General features: G+C 41.7%; 1 protein-coding gene across 6 annotated transcripts in view; it reads left to right on the plus strand.

The window, feature by feature from the left end:
• Nucleotides 1-25523, plus strand: part of RNF144B (ring finger protein 144B) — a 172265-nt gene that overhangs the window by 130919 nt on the left and 15823 nt on the right. For all 6 annotated transcript variants that reach the window (XM_048225688.2, XM_048225687.2, XM_044388779.3 and 3 more), the window contains exons 3-4: nucleotides 4958-5062; nucleotides 13162-13222. In XM_048225688.2, coding sequence (XP_048081645.1) covers nucleotides 4958-5062; nucleotides 13162-13222 — 166 coding nt within the window. The remainder of the gene's footprint in view (nucleotides 1-4957; nucleotides 5063-13161; nucleotides 13223-25523) is intronic.

Raw genomic sequence — 25523 nt, forward strand, 5'->3', positions numbered from 1 at the left:
CTTAGAATTTGTTAGCTGTTGCGAAAATTGCATATTTAGGCATCTGTTCAATGCTATTATTAATGGAATGTAATTTTTTAAGGAGAGAGAAGTTTATTGAATACATTGCAAGGGAGCGGCAGGCGGAACAGCAAAGGAGAGACTGTCAGGAGGCAGTGGCGGGGGGCTCTAGGGAAGGGGGGAAGTGAGAAGGTATGGGAACATACTGAATTTTCCTTTTTTGGTACCTGTGCTCGGTTGTAAGTAGCCCACTGGTCAGCTAGAGCCTATGGCTCTTTTGACGTGGGTCACTTAATGAGCCTGTTTGCTTTCAGCCTGGTGGTCACGGTGGGCCCTTTCCCCTTACTGTGGTTTCCATTGCTCAAGCCTGTTGCCTAAAAGCAGTCTCTACACTCCCCAGGACAGATCGACAATGACACATCTTTGACATTTGGTTGGAGGAGGTCTCATCTTCAGTAGCTGCTTCCTGTTGGACGGGGGTGGGGGGACGAGACACCTTGTCCCCACCTAAACCTATTGGTCCATCAGGTTATTCCGTGCAGTTACAGACCAGAGCTTGGTATTAGAGTCACACGCTGATGGGGGATTTAAGTGCAAGTCCGTGGTGGCCAGGTCCACGGGGTACAGCAGGAGGGTACTCCCATGAGGGCATGGGCTGGAACCCTTGTTGACTCATCATCCTTGAGTGGGATGGTTGGATTCTCTGACGAGGAAGAGCATATTCTGCCTGTAGATCAAGATGGTGGCCAGACCCGTGGGGAGAGAGGAGAAAGTGGGGGCCCGAAAGAAGCAAGGTGGCTGTGAGTCAGGCACGAGTCCTCCACGTGTGCAGATTTGCCCCGGAGGAGCTGCCGTGGCCAACTGTGCCACGTGCTGGGGGAACCTCAGAGGGGGCAGTGGGAGAGTAGAGAGAAGGGATTCTTCACCGTCATAGGCGGGGACCGTCTGACCTTCAGACCACACCGAAGAGCTGCCCTGGCCAGAGACCTTCAGTTGTCTGGGAAGTGCTAGGGTTAGATGGCCAAGGCCAAGGGCTGGAAGCACAAGAAAAAGGAGTGGGGGTGTGGGTTTCTCCAACGGCCCAGAGGGGAAATCCCTCACCCATTCTGGCAAGTGCACTCTGGTGGCTTGCTCTGGGGCTTTGAGCCTCATCCAGGAGTCACCTTGGCCTGAGGTCCTCAGTTTCCCCATGGAGTACTAGAGTCTGTTGGGTGCACCCAGGGAAAGTCCCAAGAAATCCCCAGAGAATCCGGGAAGAGGCCAGGCCCTCCGCCCGGCAGAGGATCCCCGGAAGGGCCCACAAATGTGGGGCGACCAGATGGGGTGAAGGTGAAAGAATTCACCTAGGACAGAAGAGAGGAGATAGAAGTTTACCGAATACACTGCAAGGGAGCTGCGGGCGGGACAGCAAAGCAGAGACGGTCTACCTGGAATGTAATTTTTTTTTATGTGACTAAATGATGGTAGTTTTTACCCCCTCTTTCTTTCTGTCTTTATTTACAGTCTAGATGCCAGTTTCTTCCAGAATTGTTAGCCATTTACTGAGGTTTTATAACAGGTACAGCGGGATTCCTGTGAATGTTTTTGCTTCTGTTGTGCGTCAGCCAGAGGTAGTGGGGAAGAGATGGAGGGCTTGAGATTAAATTCTTAGTGAAAGCTGATGGAGGCCATGGAACCAACGTAAGGTGCTTGAAAATTCAACAAGAAGCAATAACCAGGGCTCGTTGTTGCTCCTCTTGGCCTCCGACTAGAAACGCACGCTCACGGGGATGGAACGGCAGGTGCCTGTGCCGTCCCCGCACTCAGTCGCTCGTCCTACCCCTCTCTGCCTTAGACCATTATTTCTTAGAATTAAAAAAAGGGCGTGTATATATTTATGCTCTGTAGTCTGTGTATATAGCTCTAACTTTTCTCCTAAAATCATGGGTCATGTAATATTGGGGCCAGGAAAGCCCTTGTTGGCAGCTTCAGAATTTACTGGCTTTGCATGTCACGGATGCACCTAAGAACCTTACATTAACGAATAGGACAGGGGCACCTGGGCGGCTCCATTGGTTAAGAGTCTGCCTTTGGCTCAGGGTCCTGGGATCAAGCCCCACATTGGGCTCCCTGCTCAGTGGCATTTGGCTCCCTCCATCTGCCTCTCTCTCTCACAAATAAAAATAAAATCTTAAAAAAACAAAACAAAACTATAGAACATCTATGATAAACTCTTGGGAAAGCTTAGATTTCACCTTTACAAGTTTGCAAAAGAAGTTGAAATGATTCTTTCCTTCCTTCCTTCCTTCCTTCCTTCCTTCCTTCCTCCCTCCCTCCCTCCCTCCCTCCTTTTTTTCTTTCTTTCTTTCTGCTCCTAAAGACTCACAGTCTTTTTGGTTTCTATTTGACTCTACGCTTTTCCTAGAGATGCAAATGGTTCTAAAGAGAGGCTTGAATAGAGGTGTGTATGCTGTTCTGTTACAAATACCTGTTCTATGATGCTTGTGGACCACAGTGGCTTAACTGGTTCGCCCAAGGGAGTGGAGAAAGGATAATCTCAGAAGGTCAAAGGATTAACATTTCCCCACAAAGTTTTTTTTTTTTTTAAAGATTTTTTATTTATTTATTCGACAGAGATAGAGACAGCCAGCTAGAGAGGGAACACAAGCAGGGGGAGTGGGAGAGGAAGAAGCAGGCTCATAGCAGAGGAGCCCGATGTGGGGCTCGATCCCACAAGGCTGGGATCACGCCCTGAGCCGAAGGCAGACGCTTAACCGCTGTGCCACCCAGGCGCCCCTCCCCACAAAGTTTTTGATAGAACGTCCAAGATCCAGTGAAGCGGGGGAGAAATAAAACCAAATATTCTTCAGTTTGTGAATTTTTCAAAGGGTTCCTGTGTATGAAATTTCACGTTTGTGTTTTGTATGTGCGTGTGTTTTAAACCCTGGGGGTAACCATAACAGATATTATCGTTTCTGGTTTTTCAGTGAAGGGAAGCAGGTCTGGGACACAGCTCAAGTAACTTCCCCATCATCATGGCTAGAGCCCAGATATTCTGATACACGCGCAGTGCGTGGTTCACTTTGTCTTCCCAGATACCTTCCCCTTGAGCCTAGAGACCATACATTTTTAGAGTCTTTCTGCTTAAATTTCAAGGGGCAGCTGGGGAGATCAAGGTGGTCACACCGGCAGCTGTGTGGCAGATGGGGGGCAGAGAGGTCTTCGGGAACAGAGCCGGGTGGACAGGCCTTCACATCATTTATTCATTTGTCCCTGGGCGTGACACTCCTTTTTGAGAGCCTGCTTTGCTGTTCCTCCCGAGTGTTGCGTGTGTGCCGAAATTCTTCCCCACGTTTCCTTGATATGGCTCTCTTCTGCTTCCCTTTCTTCTTGGCACAACAGACCATGTCTGGCACCGAAACTCTAGAGCAAGTGATTGTTCACCCTTCTCTCAAACAAGAAAATAAGAGGTAAAATACAGCAGCATAGCGGAGTCGACTGTAGGAAGAGTCTGCAAGAGGAGCCCTGCTCCCAGATACCTCTTATTCTCCAATTCATACTGAATCAGGAGCATTTTCCCCATGTGTTACACATCGTTTGAAAATATTTTTTATGATTCTGCAGCATGCTATTGTATGAATTTAGCATTGTTTATTTACATTTTTTTTCTATTTTGGCTATTTGGGTTACTTTCTCATTTTTTCTGTGATGAATATCATAGGGGAAAAAAATGGGCTCCTTGAAGAAGGGAATTATCAAGCACATGAAGAAGTACAAATCTGGTTTAAATGCTTTGCTCTAGTCATTGCTTCGGTCATACATTGTAACAGTAACTTCAATCAGGTAAATACGTGATTAGTTTCCTGAAATAATGCCATTGTGATATTAGTTTTATTTTCAGATAGGGAAACAGAATAAAGATGGGGGCGCCTGGGTGGCTCAGTCAGTTAAGCGTCTGCTTTCGGCTCAGGCCATGATCTCAGGGTCCTGGGATCAAGCCCCGTATCGGGCTCCCTGCTCAATGGGGAGTCTACTTCTCCCCCTCCCTCTGCACCCCCCACCCCACTTGTGCTCTCTCTTTCACTAAAATAAAATAAAATAAAATAAAATAAAATAAAATAAAATAAAATAAAATAAAATAAAATAAAATAAAATAAAATAAAATAGAGTTTTCTTAGATAAGTCAGTGCCTTAATCTCACAATTGACCCTTGAACAGTGCAGGGGTTAAGGGCCCCGCCTGCCCCTCCCCCCACAGTCAGAAGTCCACATATAACTTGACTCCCCCAACAGTTAACTACTCATAGCCTAGTGTTGACCAGAAGCCTTACTGATAACATATACAGTTGATTCGTACATATTCTGTATATGGATTATATACTGTATCCTTACAATAAAGTAAGCTGTAGAAAATGTTATCAAGAAAATCATAAAAGAAAATACATTTCCAGTATTGTATTTATTGAAAAAACCTGCATATCAGTGGACCCACGCAGTTCAAACTCATGTTGTTCAAGGGTCAACTGTATTTTGATTCTGTTTGGCTCGCTCAGCATGAGAGGCACAGAGTTCTACTTTTGGGCAAACTTTGAGGGAGAGGACCACTAGGTAAAAATGGAACTAGGAAGTCACATAAGTTAAAAAAAGAAAGACTATAAAGAAGGCTTCTGCCATCAGTGCAAAAGACGGTTTCTTCTTTCCCAAATCCGTGGTGGCTAAAATGTGTGAGCATACAGGAGTTTGACTTGTTGCCTTGCGTAAACTCAGTGCTCTTAGGATGAGGTCATACGTAATTAATGACCTGTCTTGTATTCTTTCCCAGGTAATAGCTCTTAGTGTTCACACTTGTGATAACTTCAGTTTCCCGAGTGCAAGAGCCCCAGGACTGCCAGTGAAGGAAGAGGAGCCAATGGCGGTTATGTAACCTTTGTGCTACTGTAAGGCAATGGGTAATTGTCTTTTTTCTTCTTAACTCCTAGTGCTTGAAACAGTACCTGCAGCTGGCAATCCGGGAAGGCTGTGGGTCCCCCATTGCTTGCCCCGACACGGTGTGCCTGAACCATGGGACCCTGCAGGAAGCAGAGGTAGGCACGCGTCCCATGACCTTCCCTCTTTCCTGCTGACGTTATTCCCTAGGTTCTTGACAAACCCATAATGTCTCTTAGAAATTAGAAAAGGGTATTTGAAAAAAACAACAAACACATCTTCTGAACTATGGTATTTCTTCAGTTCTTCAAAGTCTGTTTCCCATTAGGTGAATAGGAAGGCACGGATCGATTCTGTTCTCACTGGTCTGCTGAGAGCCTGACTAAAGATGGGTGTGAATGTACAGTCATCAAAGTTCTTAACCAATGGGCCACGTTTTTTCTCCCCCCCAGAGTAAAAAATTGCAGTGGTGGTAGTAACGGTCTGTCATTTTGAATTGAGACATGGATAGAACATTATGTTAGAGATACTGGTAGCTTTACCAGTTTTATGGGACCATTCCTTTCGAAGTAAATACTACACACACATGAACTTGGGCTATGCCATCTTCCTTTCTGGCTTCCTTTACATCAAGCTTTCCTTATGTATAGTTATAGTTATTATTATGATAGGCAGCCCACTTTTTTTTTCTTTTGCATGGAGCCCATTGTGGGGCTTGAACTCTTGATCCTGAGATCAAGACCTGAGCCAAGATCAGGAGTCGGATGCTTAAATGACTGAGCCACCTAGACGCCCCTATAATAGCTAGCTTTTAATCCAGATATGATTGAGTATATTATAATGGGCTTATCCGCCTTATGCTTGACTGCATTCTGTCTCTACGACTATTTCTTCTGCCTTTTAAAAAATGTTTAATTATACAGGTAACACAAAATACACTTTGCATGTTAAAAATAGTTCTGGTTAAGACTCGCCTTGGTGCTGCTGCTGTTTATGTTACAATACATGGTTCTTCATCATTCACTGTCTTATAAAATGCATGTAAGTAGAACATTCCTTCATCTTCAGGGGACACCAGGCATTTAAGCTCTTTGCTCCAAATGCTTTCCCGTGTAGATCCAGCCCACGTGGTTGCCCGTGTTCCTTGCGTCTGCCCCTGCTCACTGTGGCTCCTGCCTGCCTTCTCACTGCTTCCAGATGAGCTCAGCCGTGACTTTGCCCCTTAACTTTTCTTCATCAGCAATAGCTTCATTAGCAAAGCATTTAATGCCCGATCCAAGTACTGTTTGCTTCTGGAAGAAAGCTGTCACACAAGCTGGTGGGAGGCTGGGGGCCCTGGAGAAGTAAAACTTGCCCTCCCTGCATCATCTGGTAGTTGCAGCTGGTGGTGGGCTTTTCTCATGTACCTGAGCTAGGAATCTTGTCCCCTATGGGATTACGAGAGGTGGGAGGCAGACTCTTTGTTCTGAGAGCATTACTTCGGGCAAGGCCCTGGGAGTTCGTAGCCCTGTTAAAAAGGTGATGACTACTGGAGCCGTTCCCTTACCGTGTTAGGGAAGTAGCACGCCATCCCGACGGGGGGAGCCTGAGCCATTTGTCTGGGCCCTATAAAATTTGAGTGGTGAGTGCATGCCTACCATCACATGGTCTGAGAAATTGAACTTCTTCCCTCTGCCAGCTGGCAGTGGAGGGCAGTTCTCCTTTCAAGTCCTGGAACACTGAAATGACCAGCCTGCATCTTGCTGCTAGAGCCCCCCCCCCCCCCATGCCCCAGAGCAAGGATGGGTGCAGCTGCTTGTGCCAAGAATGGGGGCTCCAGAATTTCTATAGGAGGGGGTTTAGGTTGCTGCGGAGGACTAGGAGAGAGGAAGGGGGTGGGTGGAGTACTAAGGAATTTAAAGCTGCATTTGCAAAATAAATACAGATTTTAACTCACGTTGCATGTTTATGAGTGTGGCTTTGGTAAAGGCTGCTGGAATTCTAGAGAGCCACGTGCTCCCCGCAAATGATCCTTCAGCACAGCCCCCCCCACCCACCCCCTTGCTGTAGCCTCTTGTCACACTCTTCCTTCCCTTTCTTCAGCACAGCATGAGGCGGGGCAGAGGGAAGATAAGGATGCCCCAGCCAGCAGCCAGATTCCTCTTGCTGTGGTTTAAAGATCTGAAGGGCAAGGGACTAAGTATGTCTGTCATAACCTTTGGCTGTGAAGTGTATTAGCCGCACAAGAGTCGAACCTTGGGGTGGCGAAGGATAAAGGCCTCGGCTCTGCCAGCATTAATATTTTTAGGGTTCCAGCTGAATTTTGCTTTGGAATGTATTTAAAGCTCTGCTTTAAAACTGCATATAAGTGGAGAATACTGTTTCTGTTTCTAAGCTGCTTCCTCAACTAAAGGCAACTATAAGAAGTGTAAACAGCAGTGGGTTGAATGTGTCACATGGGTGGGCACACGGGCAAATCCCTTTTACCCATGGAGGAGCCAAGGGAGAAGGGCAGAGGATGCTGTGTCCTGAAGCCTCTGGAGAACAAGTGAGAAAGGAACAGCGAAAGGAGAACGGTGAGAACAATTCCTGCCCTGGCATCCCAGCTCCCGCCATCTTTTCCACTTCCCAGGAGGGCCCTGCTTTCTGGCTCTCAGACAGTGATGCCCTCTGTTTTTTTCCAGCAGGTTTCAATATCTAGTATGGAGAGAAGGAGAGGTGAGTGTGGTTAGTCCACTCAAGTGATGAATGGGAGGCTGTCAGGAAGTGCAGTTCTTTTCTGGGTTGACACAGGAAACCCGAGTCGCTTTTGTATTAGCTTGATAAGGCACTTAGCCATACGGCTAGGACTGTTTCTCTTGCCTAGATTTTTGCAAGTCATAGCACCTCAAAAAGTGCCAAAGCTTTGACATGCTCTAATGATCTCCTCGTGGTCAAGTCCATCTTCAAATATACTGATCTCTTGTATTCTTTGTTTGGTCTGTCTCAGTGTTTTAAAGCAACAGTAGCAGAAGTATGGTTTAAGGGGCCAAACCCAAGTGAAGACTAGGCTTTTCTTTCTTCTTTTTCTCTTCGGTCCTGGCTTTCTAGACCTTGATGAATGGTACTTGCATGAAGCCAATTCCTAACTACAATGTTTTAGTCATTTCATTTTCGTAACTAAAAAGATAATATATATTATAATCTTTTATATAGGGGCGCCTGGGTGGCTCAGTTGGTTAAGCTCAGGTCATAATCGCAGGGTCCTGGGATTGAGCCCCGCATCCGACTCCTTGCTCCACGGGGAGCCTGCTTCTCCCTCTCTCTTTGCCCTTCCCCCTCCACTCATGCTCTGTCTCTCGTTTTCTCTCTCTCGTTCAAATAAATAAAATCTTTAAAAAAATAATCTTTTATATACATATTGTATTTTATATATAAGATATTGACCAACGGTCAGTATTATGGGAACACACCACTTTCAGGATAAATGCTTCCCTGGCAAACAGGCTCTACTCACCACCCCCCACGCCCGCCATTTCCTTCTTTAGTTTTTGTAGGGCTAGTGTCAATGTAGGTGGTGAAACCTGCTCAGATATTATGATCATAGTTAATATAGCTAACAAAGGTATACCTCACTTTTCATTTCTCCTCCATTGTGAATGTTAGATGTATCCGATTAAGCATCATGTATAACAGTTACAGTGCCCCACATGTATGTGTATTACATGTATGTGTATTCTGAGTGTCCTGCTTATCCTTTGCTATAGTTGGAGTGGAATGGAAAATCGAAGACTTGCAGTAAAGTAGGAACTAATTATTTAATAAGTATCCTCAGGTTCATTTTTACCAGAAAAAAAAAAAAAAACAAAAACCCCACCAACAACCTGGAGTGCAATTATGAGCAATTAGTAGCTTTTTGTTATTATTCTGATATTACTACTCTTATTCTATTAAAATTAAACTGAGTTTATTTTCTCTTTGGATTAAATTTTCTTTCTTTTTGGAAAGAATTTCTAGAATGATGAAGATGAGAAAAAGTGGTCTTTCATGCTTGGATTGGAGGAGAGAGAAATTTTGTTTAACAGGCGGATTAATATAAAGTTCAAAGGAGAAATAGCAATAAAAATCACTTTAAATCAAGATAAGAATTTCTTAGATCTGATGGAAGTGGTCTCTTGATAGTTGAGAAGATACTTGGAAATTTTTGTTTTTACAGCTTGAATGTGGATCTGGTTATTAATGGATTAGAAACCACTGAGTACAATAAATAAATAAATGAAAAATAAATAAATGGGGGATAAGGGACAGGTTTTTTTTTTTTTTTAAGATTTTATTTATTTGAGAGAGAGAGAGAGATCACGGCGTGAGGTGGGGCAGAGGGAGAAGGGTAGAGGGAGAAGCAGACTCCCAGCTGAGCAGGAACCCCAATGTGGGACCTGATCCTGGGACCCTGGGATCATGACCTGAGCTGAAGGCAGATGCTTAACTGACTGAGCCACCTAGGCACCCAGGAGAGCTCTTTCTTACAGTAGAATTCTAATTAACAAATACAGAATGAATGATGGAAACAAAATCGTCATTAAGCAAATACCACAGTAATAACTATCGTAAGCAAGAATTATGAATAGATAGAACAATTAGTGGAGCAAAGGTATGATGAGAAACAGAATATTTGCAGAATCTCAAAATGTATTTCTACTAGAACAAGATACTTGCTGATTACGAAGGGTGGAGAAATTTGGTAAACACCACTGTAACCAAGTTAAAAAGTCAACATTACCAGTAACGAGATGGGTTGACCTCATGTACTTCCTTGATGGCTCAACATCACTTCTGTGATATTCTTGCCCAAACTGCACAGCCTCAACCTAATCATGAGAAGGCATCAGATGAACCCAAATGGGAGAACACTGCAGGACATAGCTAGCCCGGACTCTTCAAACAGGTCAAGGTCATGTCATGAAAGGCAAAGACACACTGAGTAACTGCCACAGATTGGAGAAGACTAAGGAGACATGGCAACTAAATGCAAGGAGGTATCTTAAATGGGATCTTGGACTGAAAAGAAAAAAAAGACATAAGTGGGACAATTTTTAAGCTTGGAATAAGGCTCTCAGATAGTTTGTCTTATATCAATGTAAATTTCATTATTTTAATTCTTACCTACAGTTATGTAAGGTGTTAACAGTAGGAGAAGCTGGGGAGAATGGGATTTAGGAACTCTACCTAAGTTTTATAATTCCTTGTCAGTCTAAAATCATTTCAAAATAAAAAGTTAAAAAGGAACGTTCTGATACGATTTTGAACAATTTGGAATTTCTTTGTTGGCAGGGAGAGGATAGTTATAATATCACAGACACCTCTATATAATCTCTTTTGTTGGAGTTTCAGTTTTGCAATCAGTTTGTCTTTGTGATTGTTTCAGGTTTTGTCTTGTTTTGCTTTTTAAAGCAGGAGCCCTTTAACCTGTGATTTGATTGAACCTTCAGTAATCATCCTAACACATTTATTTCAGGTTTATAATTATAAAAGACCTTGAGCAATAGTGACTTATTCCAAATGGCAGTGGAACCAGGAATTTAATACTTTGGATGATTTTTTTTTTTTTTTACATGGTCCAGCTTTCTTTGATCTAAAGCCATGGGTATAACAGAAACATTTCAGAGAACTAGTCTAATCTGTAAAAGCCAAAATGGTAAGATCAAGGAGTCGATTCTTCTTCTTCTTCTTTTTTTTTTTTTCCCAAGGAGTAGATTTAAAAAAAAAACAAACAAAAAACCTTATGTGTCTTTATTGCCTTCTGGGTAATTTAAGTTCTTTGAGAGCAGCTTCTCTGCCCCCTTTCCTTATCTGTCTCCCTGGGTGTCCAGCCACTGCTGTACCCTTAGTGTGCCCTCCAACAGAATACCAAGAAGATGCAGATCTAAGTGGTGGGGTCTGGGAAGAGAATGGTGGTGATGGAACTAACTTTTTTTTTTTTAATCACCGATTTCAATAGAAAAAAATTGATTTACCTTATTGTCTTAATTCCATAAAGAATCTCTGATCTATAAAAAATAATAAATAGGAGATTCAAAGTAGAATAAGAGACCAAAAAAATTAGAGACCTCTAACTTTCCTGTTGGCAGTGATGTGTTCTCTGATGAAATGTATCTTTCTAATTTAAAATTAAACATCCATCTCTACTGTTGTTTACTTTTTACTGCATTAATTTGTGTTACTTTTCTCATTAGCATTTCATCTGCATCTAAAGTGCTTTATCTCCTGTTTGCTTTGTCTTCCATCAACTGTATTTGACTTAGCTGTTACATATATTGTATGTCATTGAAAAAAATCAGAATTTTTAGGAATTGACTTTGAGGGGTTTGAAGAAGTTCTTCATCAGTCTATAACTATTTTAGATGTGGGCAGGTAGAGTACAGGACTGTCCCATAGACTCAAAGGCCTTTTTTGGGGGGGGGGGTGGGTGTTAAAAATAGATGTACAGACTTTTACTGGGGTCTCTTGGACCCGGATGACATCATCTCCAAGTCACCTTGGCCCAAAAGTTGAAGTAGTTAGATTATTTGTTCTCTACCTACAGTGAAGCAATGACTAAGTCGGGAATTGCATTCAGATTCCTTAATGCCTCCCATCCCTTGGTTACCTGTGTCTTCTGTTTCCAACTCAGAATTTTTTTTTTTTTTTTTAAGATTTTATTTATTTGACAGAGAGAGAGACAGCCAGCGAGAGAGGGAACACAAGCAGGGGGAGTGGGAGAGGAAGAAGCAGGCTCCTAGCGGAGGAGCCTGATGTGGGGCTCGATCCCAGTACTCTGGGATCACGCCCCGAGCCGAAGGCAGACGCTTAACAACTGAGCCACCCAGGCACCCCCAGAATTTCTTTTGAGACACCTTTGTCTTTCAGGAAAGGTGTCCAGGTGGCATGATAAGAGATGAAACAAAACTGGCTTTCAATGTAATAAAAGTCTAACCACACTTTTTAAAAAAGTATGGTACAACACACATCATATAAAATTAACCATAATTTTTTTAGTGATTGCTCGGGAGCTTTATTTAAGGTGCCAGATGAAAATCAACCTTTTCCTCCCAGCTGGAGAAAAATGTTATAATTAAATTTAATTTATGTTTTACCGTACTTGGAATGGAGGAGACTGAACTTGCCTGTTTTGCAGTCCTTCATACATTTTAGCTGACTTCGTTTAATTCATTTGCAAAATAAACAAATTGAATTTTTTTTTTTGTGAGGAGGAGGATTCGATTTTGAATACCTTTTAAAATGTACTGTATTTGTTAAGTACAATTTTTAATTGCCTCATTTTTTTTTACTCTTGTTTTCTTAAAGCAGACTTCCTTTCATTTCTTACAGGAACTTCCGTCTAGATATATTTTATACCAAAGAATGTGTAATGCTTTCGAGTCAGAATTGCCAAGGCTACGACTGTGTCTTGTATCAACTTGCTAAATGTTTAGAAGCCTAGTATCAATCCTTGGGTCTTCTCAGTTATAAATCTTTTAAGCAACATCAGTATAGTTGACGTCAATGGAACTATTATTTTTAGAATGCCAGTTTAAGAGCAGTTAGCTTTTCCTGCATCTGACTTTGAAATGCAATTTAAAAGGATTAATCTGAAATGTCATTTGGTTAGGTCTGAATCACTGCCATTTACCAGCAAACCTTTGGTTCCTATCGCCATCTGCAATGGAAATAGGAGTCAAGCCACAAGAAATGTCTTTAGCATTTCTTTTCTACCAGGACTTGGATGGCAATGAGGGACAACCAAGGACCCCGTGAAGTGATTTTTTTTTTGTTTGAAGGAATGATATTCATATTGCTCAGAAGGTTCTATTCCCGAGGAGACTAATGAGGTTTTCATCATTCCTGAGGCACTATCTACCTGACCTTAGTTTTTAAGGGTTCTGAGGCTAGAACTATAATCTTTTCAACATTTCTTAAATGAACGTGGAGTGATAAGGAGCATTGGTCGTATATATATGCGAATAATTGGGGAAGTCCAAAAGTTTGGTTGTCTGGTCTTCATAGCTGCTGAGGGTAAGAAGGGAATTTGACCAAGGAGTCCTGTCAGGGGTGCTTTGAGCAGCAACTCCTAGCTGTGGCAGAGGGCTGGGGCTGCCGTAGGAATTGCTGCTTGTCTTACCACGTGAACCGTGGAGAGAAAAAGAAGTTCTCGAACCACTGGCATAAAGTAAGCCAGGCAAGAAGGAGAGGTCCTAGATGGCTGGAGCTCTGGGCTCCAGTGAGGACAGAGACCTCATCTTGTTAATCTCTCTGGTTTCAGATTGCCTGCCTGGTTCCTGTGGATCAGTTTCAGCTTTACCAGCGGTTAAAATTTGAACGAGGTATGTATGCCCTCTTCTTTCTGTCCCCACGGTGAGTTGTGGCTTTCCATGTGTCATCTTCACACTAACCTCCATAGAAGGTTAAGGAGGCTGTGGGTTGTCAACAAAGCCACAAGGGCACTCCGAAAGGGGAAAAGCTGTAATTGCAACGTAACATTTCAGCTTTCTCAGCCACAGGCAGAAAAAAGTGCAGACTAGCAGGAAATAGAAGCTTCCTTATGTTGGCTGTTTGTATATTTTTAATTTGGCTCATGTGAGAGAAGTTCTGCAAAAGTTGGATAGTTTTACAAAAGAGTATGTTCCTTAAAATGCATTTTACCACCAGCTTTCCCACTCCTGAAGATCACTTCAGAAACTTCATCGACCCAAACATTTTTACTGCTGCTTGTAATATTCCCCATTTGTTCTTTTGATACTGTAATGTAATCTTAGTGATGGCTGCGTGTGTCATTCTGATGTGATTTACAATCTGTTGGGCTCACTTTCTTTCTGACTTTGGCCGTGGGGTAATTTATATAGCTTTTCTATTTGTACTGCCTTTTTATCTGTAAGATTTATTTATTTTTTGCTCCTTTTGGTTTCTCATAGATCTTTTTTAAGGCACCCTTTCCCTCCTGTCACACTCTGTACATTCTTGAACTAAATGGTCTGTTTTTCTTTTTTCTTTTTTTAAGATTTATTTTAAAGGGAAAGAGAAAGAAAGGGGAGGAGGGGCAGAGGGAAAGGGAGAAGCAGACTCCCTGCTGAGTGCAGAGCCTGATGCAGGGCTCCATGCCAGGACCCTGAGATCATGACCTGAGCTGAAACAAAGGGTTGGGCGCTTAACCAACTGAGCCCCCCAGTTCTGTTTTTCTATATCTGAGAAATAGGAGAAAATTGTTCCCCTAGAACGCATAGTCTCCTTGAGTATATAAAATAAATTCTCATCTGGCATGAGCATTCAGTTTTCTGATTCCTAACTTTTAAACTAGGGTAGTAAAATCTAAGAGGTAAGATGGGGGAAGGAGGAACATTTCTCTCTCAGGTGCGAGTCTTTCACAGGTGGTCTTGCATATCTTTGCTTTTATGCATTATAAATTGATCAAGTAGTTTGACTTATACACAGAATGTATTTTTTTCTCACAAGCTCTAGGCAGATGTCCCACTACAGATCCCATGAATTGACCATGGGTTTTATTATTCCTATTTTATAGATGAAGAAAGTGACAATTGGAGAGGTTGAGACCTGCCTAACATCACATAGACTGTGTCTAAGCTTCTCCACCTATAGGAACAATTCTATATATTTTTTTATTAGGGTAGCATCTATCTAAAACATAAAACTTACCATTTCACCCATTTTAGGTGTACAATTCCGTGGCATTAAGAACATACAGTGTTGTGCAACCATCACTACCATCTAGTTATCACACCAAGCAGAAAGTATAATTAAATAATAACTTTAAATAATAACTTCCCATTTTCCTTTTTTTCCCCAGCCCCTGGTAACTTCTCCTCTGCTTACTGTTCTGTAAATTTGCCTAGTGTAGATATTTCATGTAGGTGGAATCATACAATATTTTCCTTTTATGTCTTGCTTATTTCACTTAGTGTCATGTTTTGAAGGTTCATCCATGTCGTGCTACGTATCAGGACTTCGTTTCTTTTTATGGTCGAAGAATAATATTCCATTGTGTGGATACACCACATTTTGTTTATTCATCCGTTGAAGGACACTTATTTCTACCTTTTGTCTATTGTAAATACTGTTGCAATGAACACTGGGGTATAAGTATCTTTTTGAGTCCTTGCTTTCAGTTCTTTTGGGTATATATTTAGGAGTGGAATTGCTGGGTCAGTTGGTAATTCTATGTTTAGTGTTCAAGGAACTGCCAATTAGACATTTTTACTATTGTAAAATATGGAAGTACATTACATTTGGAAGTCTGTTAAGTCTGGTGCCCATTTGGTTCAACTCCCTCATTTTATAGGAAAGGAAACCAAGGTCCAGAGACTTTTTGATCTGAGGTGATTCTGGAAGGCAATTTGTAATTCTTCAGTGTGTCAATTCATACACTTCTTCGTTATCATCCATAATAAAGAATTATTAGAAAATAGGCATGCCAAGTAGGAGTAAATTTAAATTAATGCAGGGTTACATAATGAAATTTACTTGATTGGCATGGTCTTCATCTAAATCGTATGCCTCATTTTTACTCGGTCTCAAACCCAAGACTTATCAGATAGGTGACTTTGAGGTCTGTGCCACGAAAGTTGTTGTTGTTGTTTTAAAGATTTTATTTATTTAAGAGAGAGAGTGAGCAGGGGGGAGGGAGGGGGAGAAGCAGCCTCCCCACTGAGCAGAGAGCCTGATGCAGGGCTCGATCCCAGGATCCCAAGACCCCAAGATCATGACCTGAGCCTAAGGCAGATGCTTAACCAACTGAGCCACCCAGGCACCCCTGCCATGAAAGTATTCTATGTGGAACTGTTTGGAATGGGATCTTGGGATGCTTTAAATACTAATGTTGTGAATGAACTAAATGACTTAACTGGTGGAAAGTAAAACTCACTGGCTGGGCTCTCAGATAGAGTGGTAGAGATTGTGGCGGCTCTGGAAAAATGTAGAATCAGATCAGTGGCAGCCCTGCATCTGAATTATAAAAATTTTCATTAGTTTTGCCCAATTCTTACTGCCTACCAAGTTCGCAGTTTTTAGTGTGTCATCCTGCATTTTAATTGTCCTCTGCTTTATGTTACATATATGGTTAGCTTGCCTTTTATAGCTTTGTTTTCATCTAACTCTTCATGGGGAAAAAATATTTTGAACAGGAATGAGCCTAAATCATCACTGTTTACATAAAGTGGAGAAACGGCATTTGGCATCGATCGGTTATTCTATGAATCCTCTCTCCTTCCATCTGTGACTTTCCGTTGGCTACTACCATGTTTGTGGCTTTCCCTTTCTGTGTCAGCCTTCCAATATTAACAACGAAGAGAATACTAAGTTTGGCATGTGTTAGCGATCACTGCTGTACTTTCTACTGGTTCTCAAAGCACATGCCTGGTGATTAATGTTAGAATTTTGCTTGTCTCTTGAATCTGCTTGCCCAGAATCTACTTTTTCAAAATAGTTTGGGTTTTTGGGTTGGTTTGTTTTTTTTAAAATTGGGTTAAGATTTTCCATCTCTAGTCCTTAAGCACTTTCCCTATTTTTTGTGACCCTGTTTTACTTATTATAATTGCAAAGTGCTTCTGTTTTTGGTAGGTTAACATGTCTGTACTTGGATTTTTGTATTATCATTTAGTGGCTGGAAACTCTTACAAATGGTTCGAGTGTCACAGTGTTCTCCTTTGGACAAAAGTGAAGTAAAATCGGAGTCTGTTTTCCGGTTATCTGTTAATCCTACTGCATGTGCTCATGTCTGCAGTATCTACTTTTTTGTGGACTGAGTATCTGTTGTGTGGCAGGTGCACTTCCAGACTCTGCCGTAAGCCCGGCTCCATCTTTCTCTGAAAGCCGTCTGTTCTCAGCATTTGTCACCACCTCCTCTCACTGTGAGTCTCAACAATTATGACATGGCTCTTTGAGTTTCATCTCACACCTTTATTTGTCCTGGCGAAATGCCCCCAGCCCTCCTTTTGTATCTGATCATTGAAGGTTTTATCTCACCAGAGCTCTGTGTGTGGTCGTTTGGTTTCTTTTGGTGTTTTTCTTTTTAGGGCTGTGGGATACTTGAATGATCTTACTGTCAGTTCGGTTTAATTTTGTAACACCTCCCATTTCTCATTAGGTATCTTCCTTTACTAAGTTTCTGATCACAAGCCCATTCATATCGTGCGTGTGCATGTGTGTGAGCGCGCGCCCGTTCTCTTTTTAGCCTACTTTTCTGGTGTTTTGTGGTAAATGTGTGACTAAGTCTAGGGTTCACTTATGAAGCTCTTCTGTGCTTCTGGGTGCTAACACTTTCTCCTCAGCTTCCTCCTTCCTCTCCTTTACCGTCAACTCTTTCTTATGGGTCAGTTCTAAATCTAAAACAGCACCCTGTAGACGTTTCAGCTAGAAAACTAAAGTACCTGCAAGAAAAGACATTTATCATTGAATAGGGTGACATTTCTAAAAGGGACCCAAATAAGAGGCACAGTGTGAAGTGTTTGCCTCTGCCTGTGTCCACTTCATTTCCTCATCTATACAAGGGGGGTAAGAATGGAAGGCTTAGGCTAGTGCTGTTGTAAGGGGTGAGTTAATATTGTGTGTCTGTCACCGTGTGCACTCAATAAATTATTACTGTCGTTGTTGTTGTTGTTGTTGTTGTTATTCACCACTACCACCACCCCATCTTACCTTTATCCCTGTTTTCTAAGCTAAATGAAGAAGGCATCTTCTAGAATCCAGATCATACCTCGACTGAGCGTATAACACAATAATTCCACTTTTGTTCCCTTTTCATCTTAATCCGTATCTTTTTCAGCGTATTTCTATTCTTATTGTGCTAGATTCTAAAGTGTTGTATGGCACCGTGATAACGAAAGCTAATTCCTTACCCCGCCTGCCATATCCGGTTCCTTCATGCTCTTACTCGAAGCATAAATCCACCTTCTCTGACCCCCTCCAAGGAGATCATGACTTGCTGACCTGGGGCATTCAAAGTGGCTGCTTTAAAGAGAAAAGGTTCCCATGCTAGTGGAATGGAAGTCTATTTAATAACATGGTTACGATTTTACATAGAGAATGGTATTCTAGGAGGGAAAAAGGCCCAGTCCCAGCATATACTCACTCACCATGAGTAAAGCAAACTCCTAACTTCCACGGGTTGTCACATAACAGCGTTAAGACTAGATAAACTCAGAAGTTGTTTCCAGGTTTGAAATTCTGTGCTTCTCCTCCGCAATCTTGACGGCAGCGCCTCGGCTCTTGGCCACATCTATCTGAATTTATTTACTATGGCAGTTGTTAATTCTGATCCGTGTAGTTTAATTGCATTTTAACGATCTACAGAAGACCTTTGTTCTTTGAGATAGCAGAAAGCAAATTAACTTTGGCATAATTAAAAATGCAGTGGGTTATAAAAGTTAAAACGGTTTGGTTTATTTCAGCTGATAATTAGCTTGGATGTCATGTTTCCCACAATAAGAAATCATGGGATATCTTTTTTGGCACAGTTTCATGATGGCAGAGAATGGCAGAAAACCGACTTGTGTTAGTTAAGAGAATTTACAATAGAATAAAAAGCAAACTCGACATACTTAATGCCAATAATTTCAGGTGGGGAAACCAAGGGCGTTGAGATCAGTTTTTGAAATCTGAAGGCAATCACTGGGGTCAGACATGGTCCTTGGGTCGCATGGCATTTTTATTTTCTTAGAATGTTTCTATTTCTCAATAATTGTCAGAATACAGAAGTAGAAATCGCTTTAAATAGCGTTTCCTGCCTTGCATAATATATATGAACAAGCAGTCTTAAACAGTCAAAATCAGTTTTAATTTTCATAAGTAAATTCTGGTTGAAGTTTGTGAATTCGTCTGTCTCTGATGTAAGTACATTACATTTACTCACTGCTAAATCATACTTATGTTAAAGTGTGGGGGCACCACCGGGAATGATTTACACAGGCACCCCCCTCCCCCGGTTTCTCTTTTTCTAGATTCCCGAACTTACCCCCATCTCAGAGCTACATGAAGCTTTCCTCACTGCTGATGCGGAAGAAATTAGTTGAATATGCATGAGTTCATTTTCCTCCAACTTTGGAATAGAAATTTGAAGGGGGAAGAAACTAAACCTTAAACTTTTGGGATAATTGTGCATTTTGTTTATCTACCTAATAATTCTGTTTCTGAGACCAAGAGCCAGGAGTTAGAATTGAATTCACAGTAATAGTACTGAAAAGTGTACCTTTTTTACCCGTACCTGTACAGGGTTAATATAAAATTTTAAAACACTTTTTATTACTATACAGCACCCCCCCCCCCACTGCATTCTGACTCCTCTCAGCTCGTTGGGGTAGAATCAAGAATGAGGAGAGGAAGCCTTTGTTCACGGACAGTGATCTGGCTTTCACCTGGCGTCCATCAGTTGGTTCTTCCTTGGTGTTGGTTTAGGACCGCTAGTATCTGATGCCCCTTCAATGTTTTGTTTTGTTTTCTGCTAATCTGGCCTCTAGGTTCCATTTGTGGTACTGTTACCTGACAGATATAAAGCAAAATTGTGCTCTTGATGGCATATTGAAATTTTAGTAATTCTTAACAAATAAAATGCCTCGGGGCGCCTGGGTGGCTCAGTCGTTAAGCATCTGCCTTCGGTTCAGGGCGTGATCCCAGGGTCCTGGGATCGAGCCCCACATCGGGCTCCAGGCTCTGCTGGGAGCCTGCTTCTTCCTCTCCCATTCCCCCTGCTTGTGTTCCCTCTCTTGCTGGCTCTCTCTCTCTCTGTCTGTCAAATAAATAAATAAAAGCTTTTTAAAAAATAAAATAAAATCCCTCTTTTAGCTTCTATGGACATTGCCTTGTAGCTGCTCTTCTAGGAGCTGGGCTGACCAGCAATGTGAAGGGCAGATGTTGTGCTCTTCAGTGTAATCTGGCCAGACTTATATGGGTGGATCCCTGTTCTTCTGGGGGATGCTCTTCTCCAAGAGACTCCAGGATGCCCTATACAAAAATCTCCCTGACTAGTTGTTTCTATTCCTGGGAAATATCTGAATGCAGGCCTGAGCAATATGGAGCCTTGCTGGGTGTGCCATCATTTTCTTTTATTACCATTGGGAATTGATCTACAGATACCATTTCTTACACTTCTGTTATGTTGCTTCATTCATTTATTCAACAAATACTGTATCCCAGGAAGCTTTCTAGATCAGTGGTTGTCAACTTGAGATGACTGCATCCAGCTGCATCTCTACTAGGAAATCTTGACAGTTTCACCTTCAAGGTATGCTCCAAATTGTCAGTACTTCCACTTCTAACGTATAAGCAGTTATCATCTTGGACTAGATCACTACAATAGCCTCCTAAGAGGTCTGTCTGTTGCCACTTTGTTCCACCACCGTCCATTCTCCCTACAGTAGCCAGAGCAATCTTCTAAGAACAGTAATCCTGTCACAGCTCTCCCCTAATCAAGATGGCACTCCCCCGTCTTCCTCTGCGCTGCCCGTGGAGGTGACAGCCATCTTCTATTCGGCATATTGGCCACCCTCAGACCTCTGGCAAAGCCCAAGACTGTTAAAAAGAGGACCAAGAGGTTCATCTGGCACCAGTCAGACCGATATGTCAAAATTAAGAGCAACCGTTGGAAACCCAGTAGGGTGCACAGAAGAATCAAGGGCCAGATCTTGATGCCCAGCATTGGTTATGGGAGCAACAAGAGAACAAAGCACACGCAGTCCAGTGGCTTTCAGAAACTCTTAGTCCACAGCGTCAAAGAGCTTGAAGAGCTGCTGATGTGCAGTAAACCCTACTGTGCAGAGATTGCTCAAAATGTCTCCTTTAAGAACCGCAAAACCATCAGGGTCAAGAATCCCAATGCCAGGCTGCATAGCAAAGAAAATGAATAGACAGACAGCTTCTGTGTACACTGTATCTGTGTTAATGGAACTAACAAAAAAGAATGGCGCTCCCCACCAGTGACTTCCCAGCATGCTTAGGCCTTATCATCATCATCATCTGTGAGCAGGTGCTTGATGACTAGTCCTACATTATGTCCTATGACTCTTCCCTTTGCTCGCTTAGCTCCTTGTAAAATTTCACTGCCTTATTACTTCACTGCCTTATTACATGTATAAATCTCTTCTTTTGCGTCATTTGGATGTAAGTTGGAAATCTTTCAGGTCAAAGCCACGTGTAGATTGGCTGCTTATTCATGGTCCTAACCTATCAACTTAAATGTGTTTTTAAAAAATGCACAGCTATAAATAACTCTCAGAAGTAATGTTTGCTCAGTGTCATCTGGTTCGTTCACAAATGTTAACAGTCCCAGAGGCTTATCTCCAGCAATTCTAACCAAATTAATAGTTATCCAGTTGAAAAAGCAGAAAGTGTGCTTTCGAGTAGAGAGGTCTCTGTCATGAATCAAAAATAAAGGCGGCAGAGGAAAAAAACAAATCATATTCTTTGTACATTCAGGCCCAGAGGCACCAATATACCTTTTCTTTGCATTCAAAAACGTCCTCCATGAATTTCTGTAGAAGGCTTGTGTGTGCTGTTTGCCTGCAAGGGATAAATCTCTTTAATCCTATCTCCATCTCCAGTTAGAGAAATTAAGTCACTACTCTTCTGAATCTTCTGTTAACTCCTTGTTAACTTACTTAGCTCTTTATGTTAACATAGAAATAAATATAAAGCTGAGGGCACTGTCAGGAATTTGGTTAGATCTGTCTTTTTTGCCCCAGAATAGTTACTTACTCTGTCCGTAATGGTTTATCAAGAAGACAATAGCACACCTTTGGCAGGTATCTTTTACATAACCAGAACAATATTTCAAAGCTGTAGGACAAGCTCAGGTACTTGTGTAAAGAATGTCTGTGCCCCAGGGGTGCCTGGGTGGCACAGCGGTTAAGCGTCTGCCTTCGGCTCAGGGCGTGATCCCGGCGTTCCGGGATCGAGCCCCACATCAGGCTCCTCTGCTATGAGCCTGCTTCTTCCTCTCCCACTCCCCTGCTGTGTTCCCTCTCTCGCTGGCTGTCTCTCTCTCTGTGTCGAATAAATAAATAAAATCTTTAAAAAAAAAAAAAAAAAAAAGAATGTCTGTGCCCCAAAGCAAACATTATAGAAACACATGATATTGTATTGCTACTGTGGGTGCTTCCTGTATCGACCGACATTTCTCTAAGCTTTAATCATGTCAGATTCTAACTAGCAGTGCTTTCTTTTTATTTAAATTATTTAAAAGAGTGGCTAACGATCCAGCAATTGCAGTATGAAGTGTTTACCCAAAGGATACAAAAATAGACTTGAAGGGACACATGCATCCCAAGGTTTATAGCAACATTATCAACAATAGCCAAATTATGGAAAGAGCCCAAATGGCCATTGACAGATGAATGGATAAAGAAGATGAGGTATATATGTACCATGGAAGATGACTCAACTACAAAAAAGAATGAAGTCTTGCCATTTGCAACAACATGGATGGAGCTAGAGAGTATTATGCTAAGTAAAATAAGTCAGTCAGAAAAAGATAAATACCATGTGATTTCACTGATATGTGGAATTGAAGAAACAAAACAGATGAACATGAGGGGAAAAAGAGGCAAACCAGGAAACAGACTCTTAACTCTAGGGAACAAACTGAGGGTTACTGGAGGGGAGGCAGATGGGGGAATGGGTTAAATGGGTGATGAGGACTTGGGAGGGCACTTGTTAGGATGAGCACTGAGTGTTTTATGTAAGTGATGAATCACTAAATTCTACACCTCCAACTAATATTACACTGTATGTTAACTAACTGAAATTTAAATAAAAACTTAAAAACAAATAAAAGAGCGGCTGTTTGAGAGAAGTAATTGGTTTAAATTAGTAGATATCTGTCCTCTGTTTTCTCCCGTGACCCTCTGTATTTATAATAGAAAAAATTTTGACCCTGCTGGGTGGACAGGAATGTACTGAGGACATCCCATCTGACTGGCGCTGTGAGGGGTGCTTGGAACTCTGATAGGGAGATCCAGAAATACTTACTTAAGACATGCCGTGGTTCTAAGTGGGAGAAACAGCCTGCCTGTCCTCTAGGGTAGCTCTCAGTGGAGTTGAAGATCCCAGACAGAGGTACAAAAAGCAATTAATGAAAAATAAATGAGAATATAATCAAATACCAAATACTCTTTAGAAGAAGAAGATATGCACCCACCGGAGACATAAGACGTTACTTCCGGTGTAAGTACCTGTCTGTGTGTAGGATGTTCAGGAAGGAGAAAAGGCTGGCCAGCAAATATGGCTAAAAGAAATGTCACTGTTGTAGTTTCAATTTCTTTTCTTCTTGTGCTAAGCTTTGTTCTTTGGTTGCCCACTCTGCCCCGACCCCCTGACTGCGCTGAAGTAGGCTTTATATATTTAAGAATTTGCTCTCAATTTGGACAGTGTTCAGTGTTGTGTTGGTAAACGGATTTGTGGGGGGGGGGTAGGGAGGCTCCGATTTATAGTGTTTGCCAATTTCTGTGGTGTAAATGCTCTCACCGTGGCTGATTTCTCAAGTGGGTGATTCATGTGATGTCACTGAAGGCGGAGGTGGGACACGATGGCGTAGGCTGTTGGCTGCTGGCAAGACCCCACTTTAGGAGGTGACTGCCAATGTTCTTGCTCACTGTCTTCTTATGTACAGAATCTTTATTCCAATATCTGGAAGGAGACTGTTCTTTCCCTTTTATACCTTCCACACTCTGGCTGCCTACAGAGTTGCTATTCCAGGGACTGTTTTTTGTTTTTAATCTCTGTTTATGTGGTACTTTAGCTCTTTCGAACTTAATCTCTTTGTGTTTTATCTCAGCGTGTGCTGTCTGCTTTATACTGTGATTAGGAACGACCCCGGTTTTACTTCCTGAGTTTAGAGCTGATTAAAAGGGGAAACTTCAGTATGGATACTTGGATAAGAAAAGCATTAAATATTTCTGTATTAAAAAAACTTTCTGTATATTAAACATTCCTTACCTCCACCCCAAAGAGCTTCTCACAGACAGTAATAATTTCATTTATGTTATCTTGCGGGGTGCTCTGTTATTACTTTGCTTATTCTTTTGTTTTTGTTTTCACATTTTATTAATTTTAAACATCTCTTGTCCTTCTCACACTGAGATTTCTGAGAAGCAAACCTCTATTTTCATCTCTGTAAACCCAAGGTCTCTAAAAAGTCTCTGTAGTTGATCATTAGTTGAATAACAATGAATAATAGACATTTGCCTAAGTTTTCAGGCATATCATCACAAGAGGTCAGGCCTAAAGAAGAAGTTTGGAATAGTCCAAATTAAAGCAAGATTGAGACTTAGTCATGGCTTGGGTTCTGTAAATAAGTAAATACGGGAGAAATCGAGGACCGAGTCTTAGACACCATCCATTGGTGGGACCAAAGGAAGCAGTATTGGTGCAAAAGGAGAAGGAAGATTGTGGGAAGAAAATAGAGAGGCTGGTGCCTTATGGAAGAGAGCTACAAGAGTCCCAGATAGAAGATGGAATGAGAAACATTTGCTGGATATGAGTAGAGGGATGCAGTTTTAACATTCAGAGAGCAGTTTATTCATGAGCTGGGAATAAAAACTTTACTTTAGAGACTTAAGGAGGATGTGAGGGGTAGGAATGAGAATCAGTGAATGTGGATCACTCATCCAAGGACTGGCATGAGACAGGAAGGTGAAGTGGATGTTAGGTACAGGGAGACAGTAAATAGGGTTCTAGCAAGGGTAATTATTATTCATTTTAATGTCAGAAATTTTTTTCATTGTCACCCTTATAGGTAACGCTTCGTAAAGGAGGTTTAATTTTGAAAGTGCTATATGTAAAGCTCCATGTCTTGCCAAGTTGGTGTCTTTCCAAATGTAGAGAGCCTAACTGAAGTGGGTGGAGATTTAGAGTCTAATAATGATCATAACATACTTTCAACACCAGGACTGGTATTAGATGATTTTAGTGTGCTATGTACATCTGTTGATGAGAGTACTAGAAGAGAATGGAAAATAAATTCCAGTGCAAGGCAATTCAAGATGGTATTAGCAGTGTATGTATCGTAAGTCAGTTGTTGGCAGAGGAGTATATCTAGCTTTTGCAAAAACCAAGAATGACTGCTTTACATCAACAGGAAGCAACCCATCAGTGCGTCAGGTATACTGCAGCACACAAGTGAATAAGTAGCCCTTGCCTACAGTCTAAAGAGAGAAAGGCCATCTCCATGAAGTGAATAGAGCACAGCAATAAAATAGATGCTGATTCTGTGACACCAAAATTAAGACAAGTACGTAGTAGGTCCTTTAAAAAAGGTCCTTTAAGAATGCATAGGCTATAAATTGGTTAAAGATGAGAGAGGATTTTTAGGGGTAAGGAAAAGCATAGAATGAGAATTGTATATATGGAGAAGAATGTGAAACGGGAAATTTGAATATGAAAAGTAGATTTTCCAGGGGACAACTTAGATCCAGAATTATTTTATTAGTCTGTCATTCATACACATTGATAGTAACCTTTTGTTTTTAAAATTTTTAAAAAGATTTATTTATTTTTTTTAAAGATTTTCTTTATTTGAGAGAGGGAGAGTGAGAGGGAGAAGCAGACTCCCCACTGAACAATGAGCCTGATGTGGGACTTGATCCCAGGGCCCTGAGATCGTGACCTGAGCTGAAGGCAGATGTT

This window comes from Ursus arctos, unplaced genomic scaffold, assembly GCF_023065955.2.
Source record: "Ursus arctos isolate Adak ecotype North America unplaced genomic scaffold, UrsArc2.0 scaffold_31, whole genome shotgun sequence".
Lineage (NCBI taxonomy): Eukaryota > Metazoa > Chordata > Mammalia > Carnivora > Ursidae > Ursus > Ursus arctos.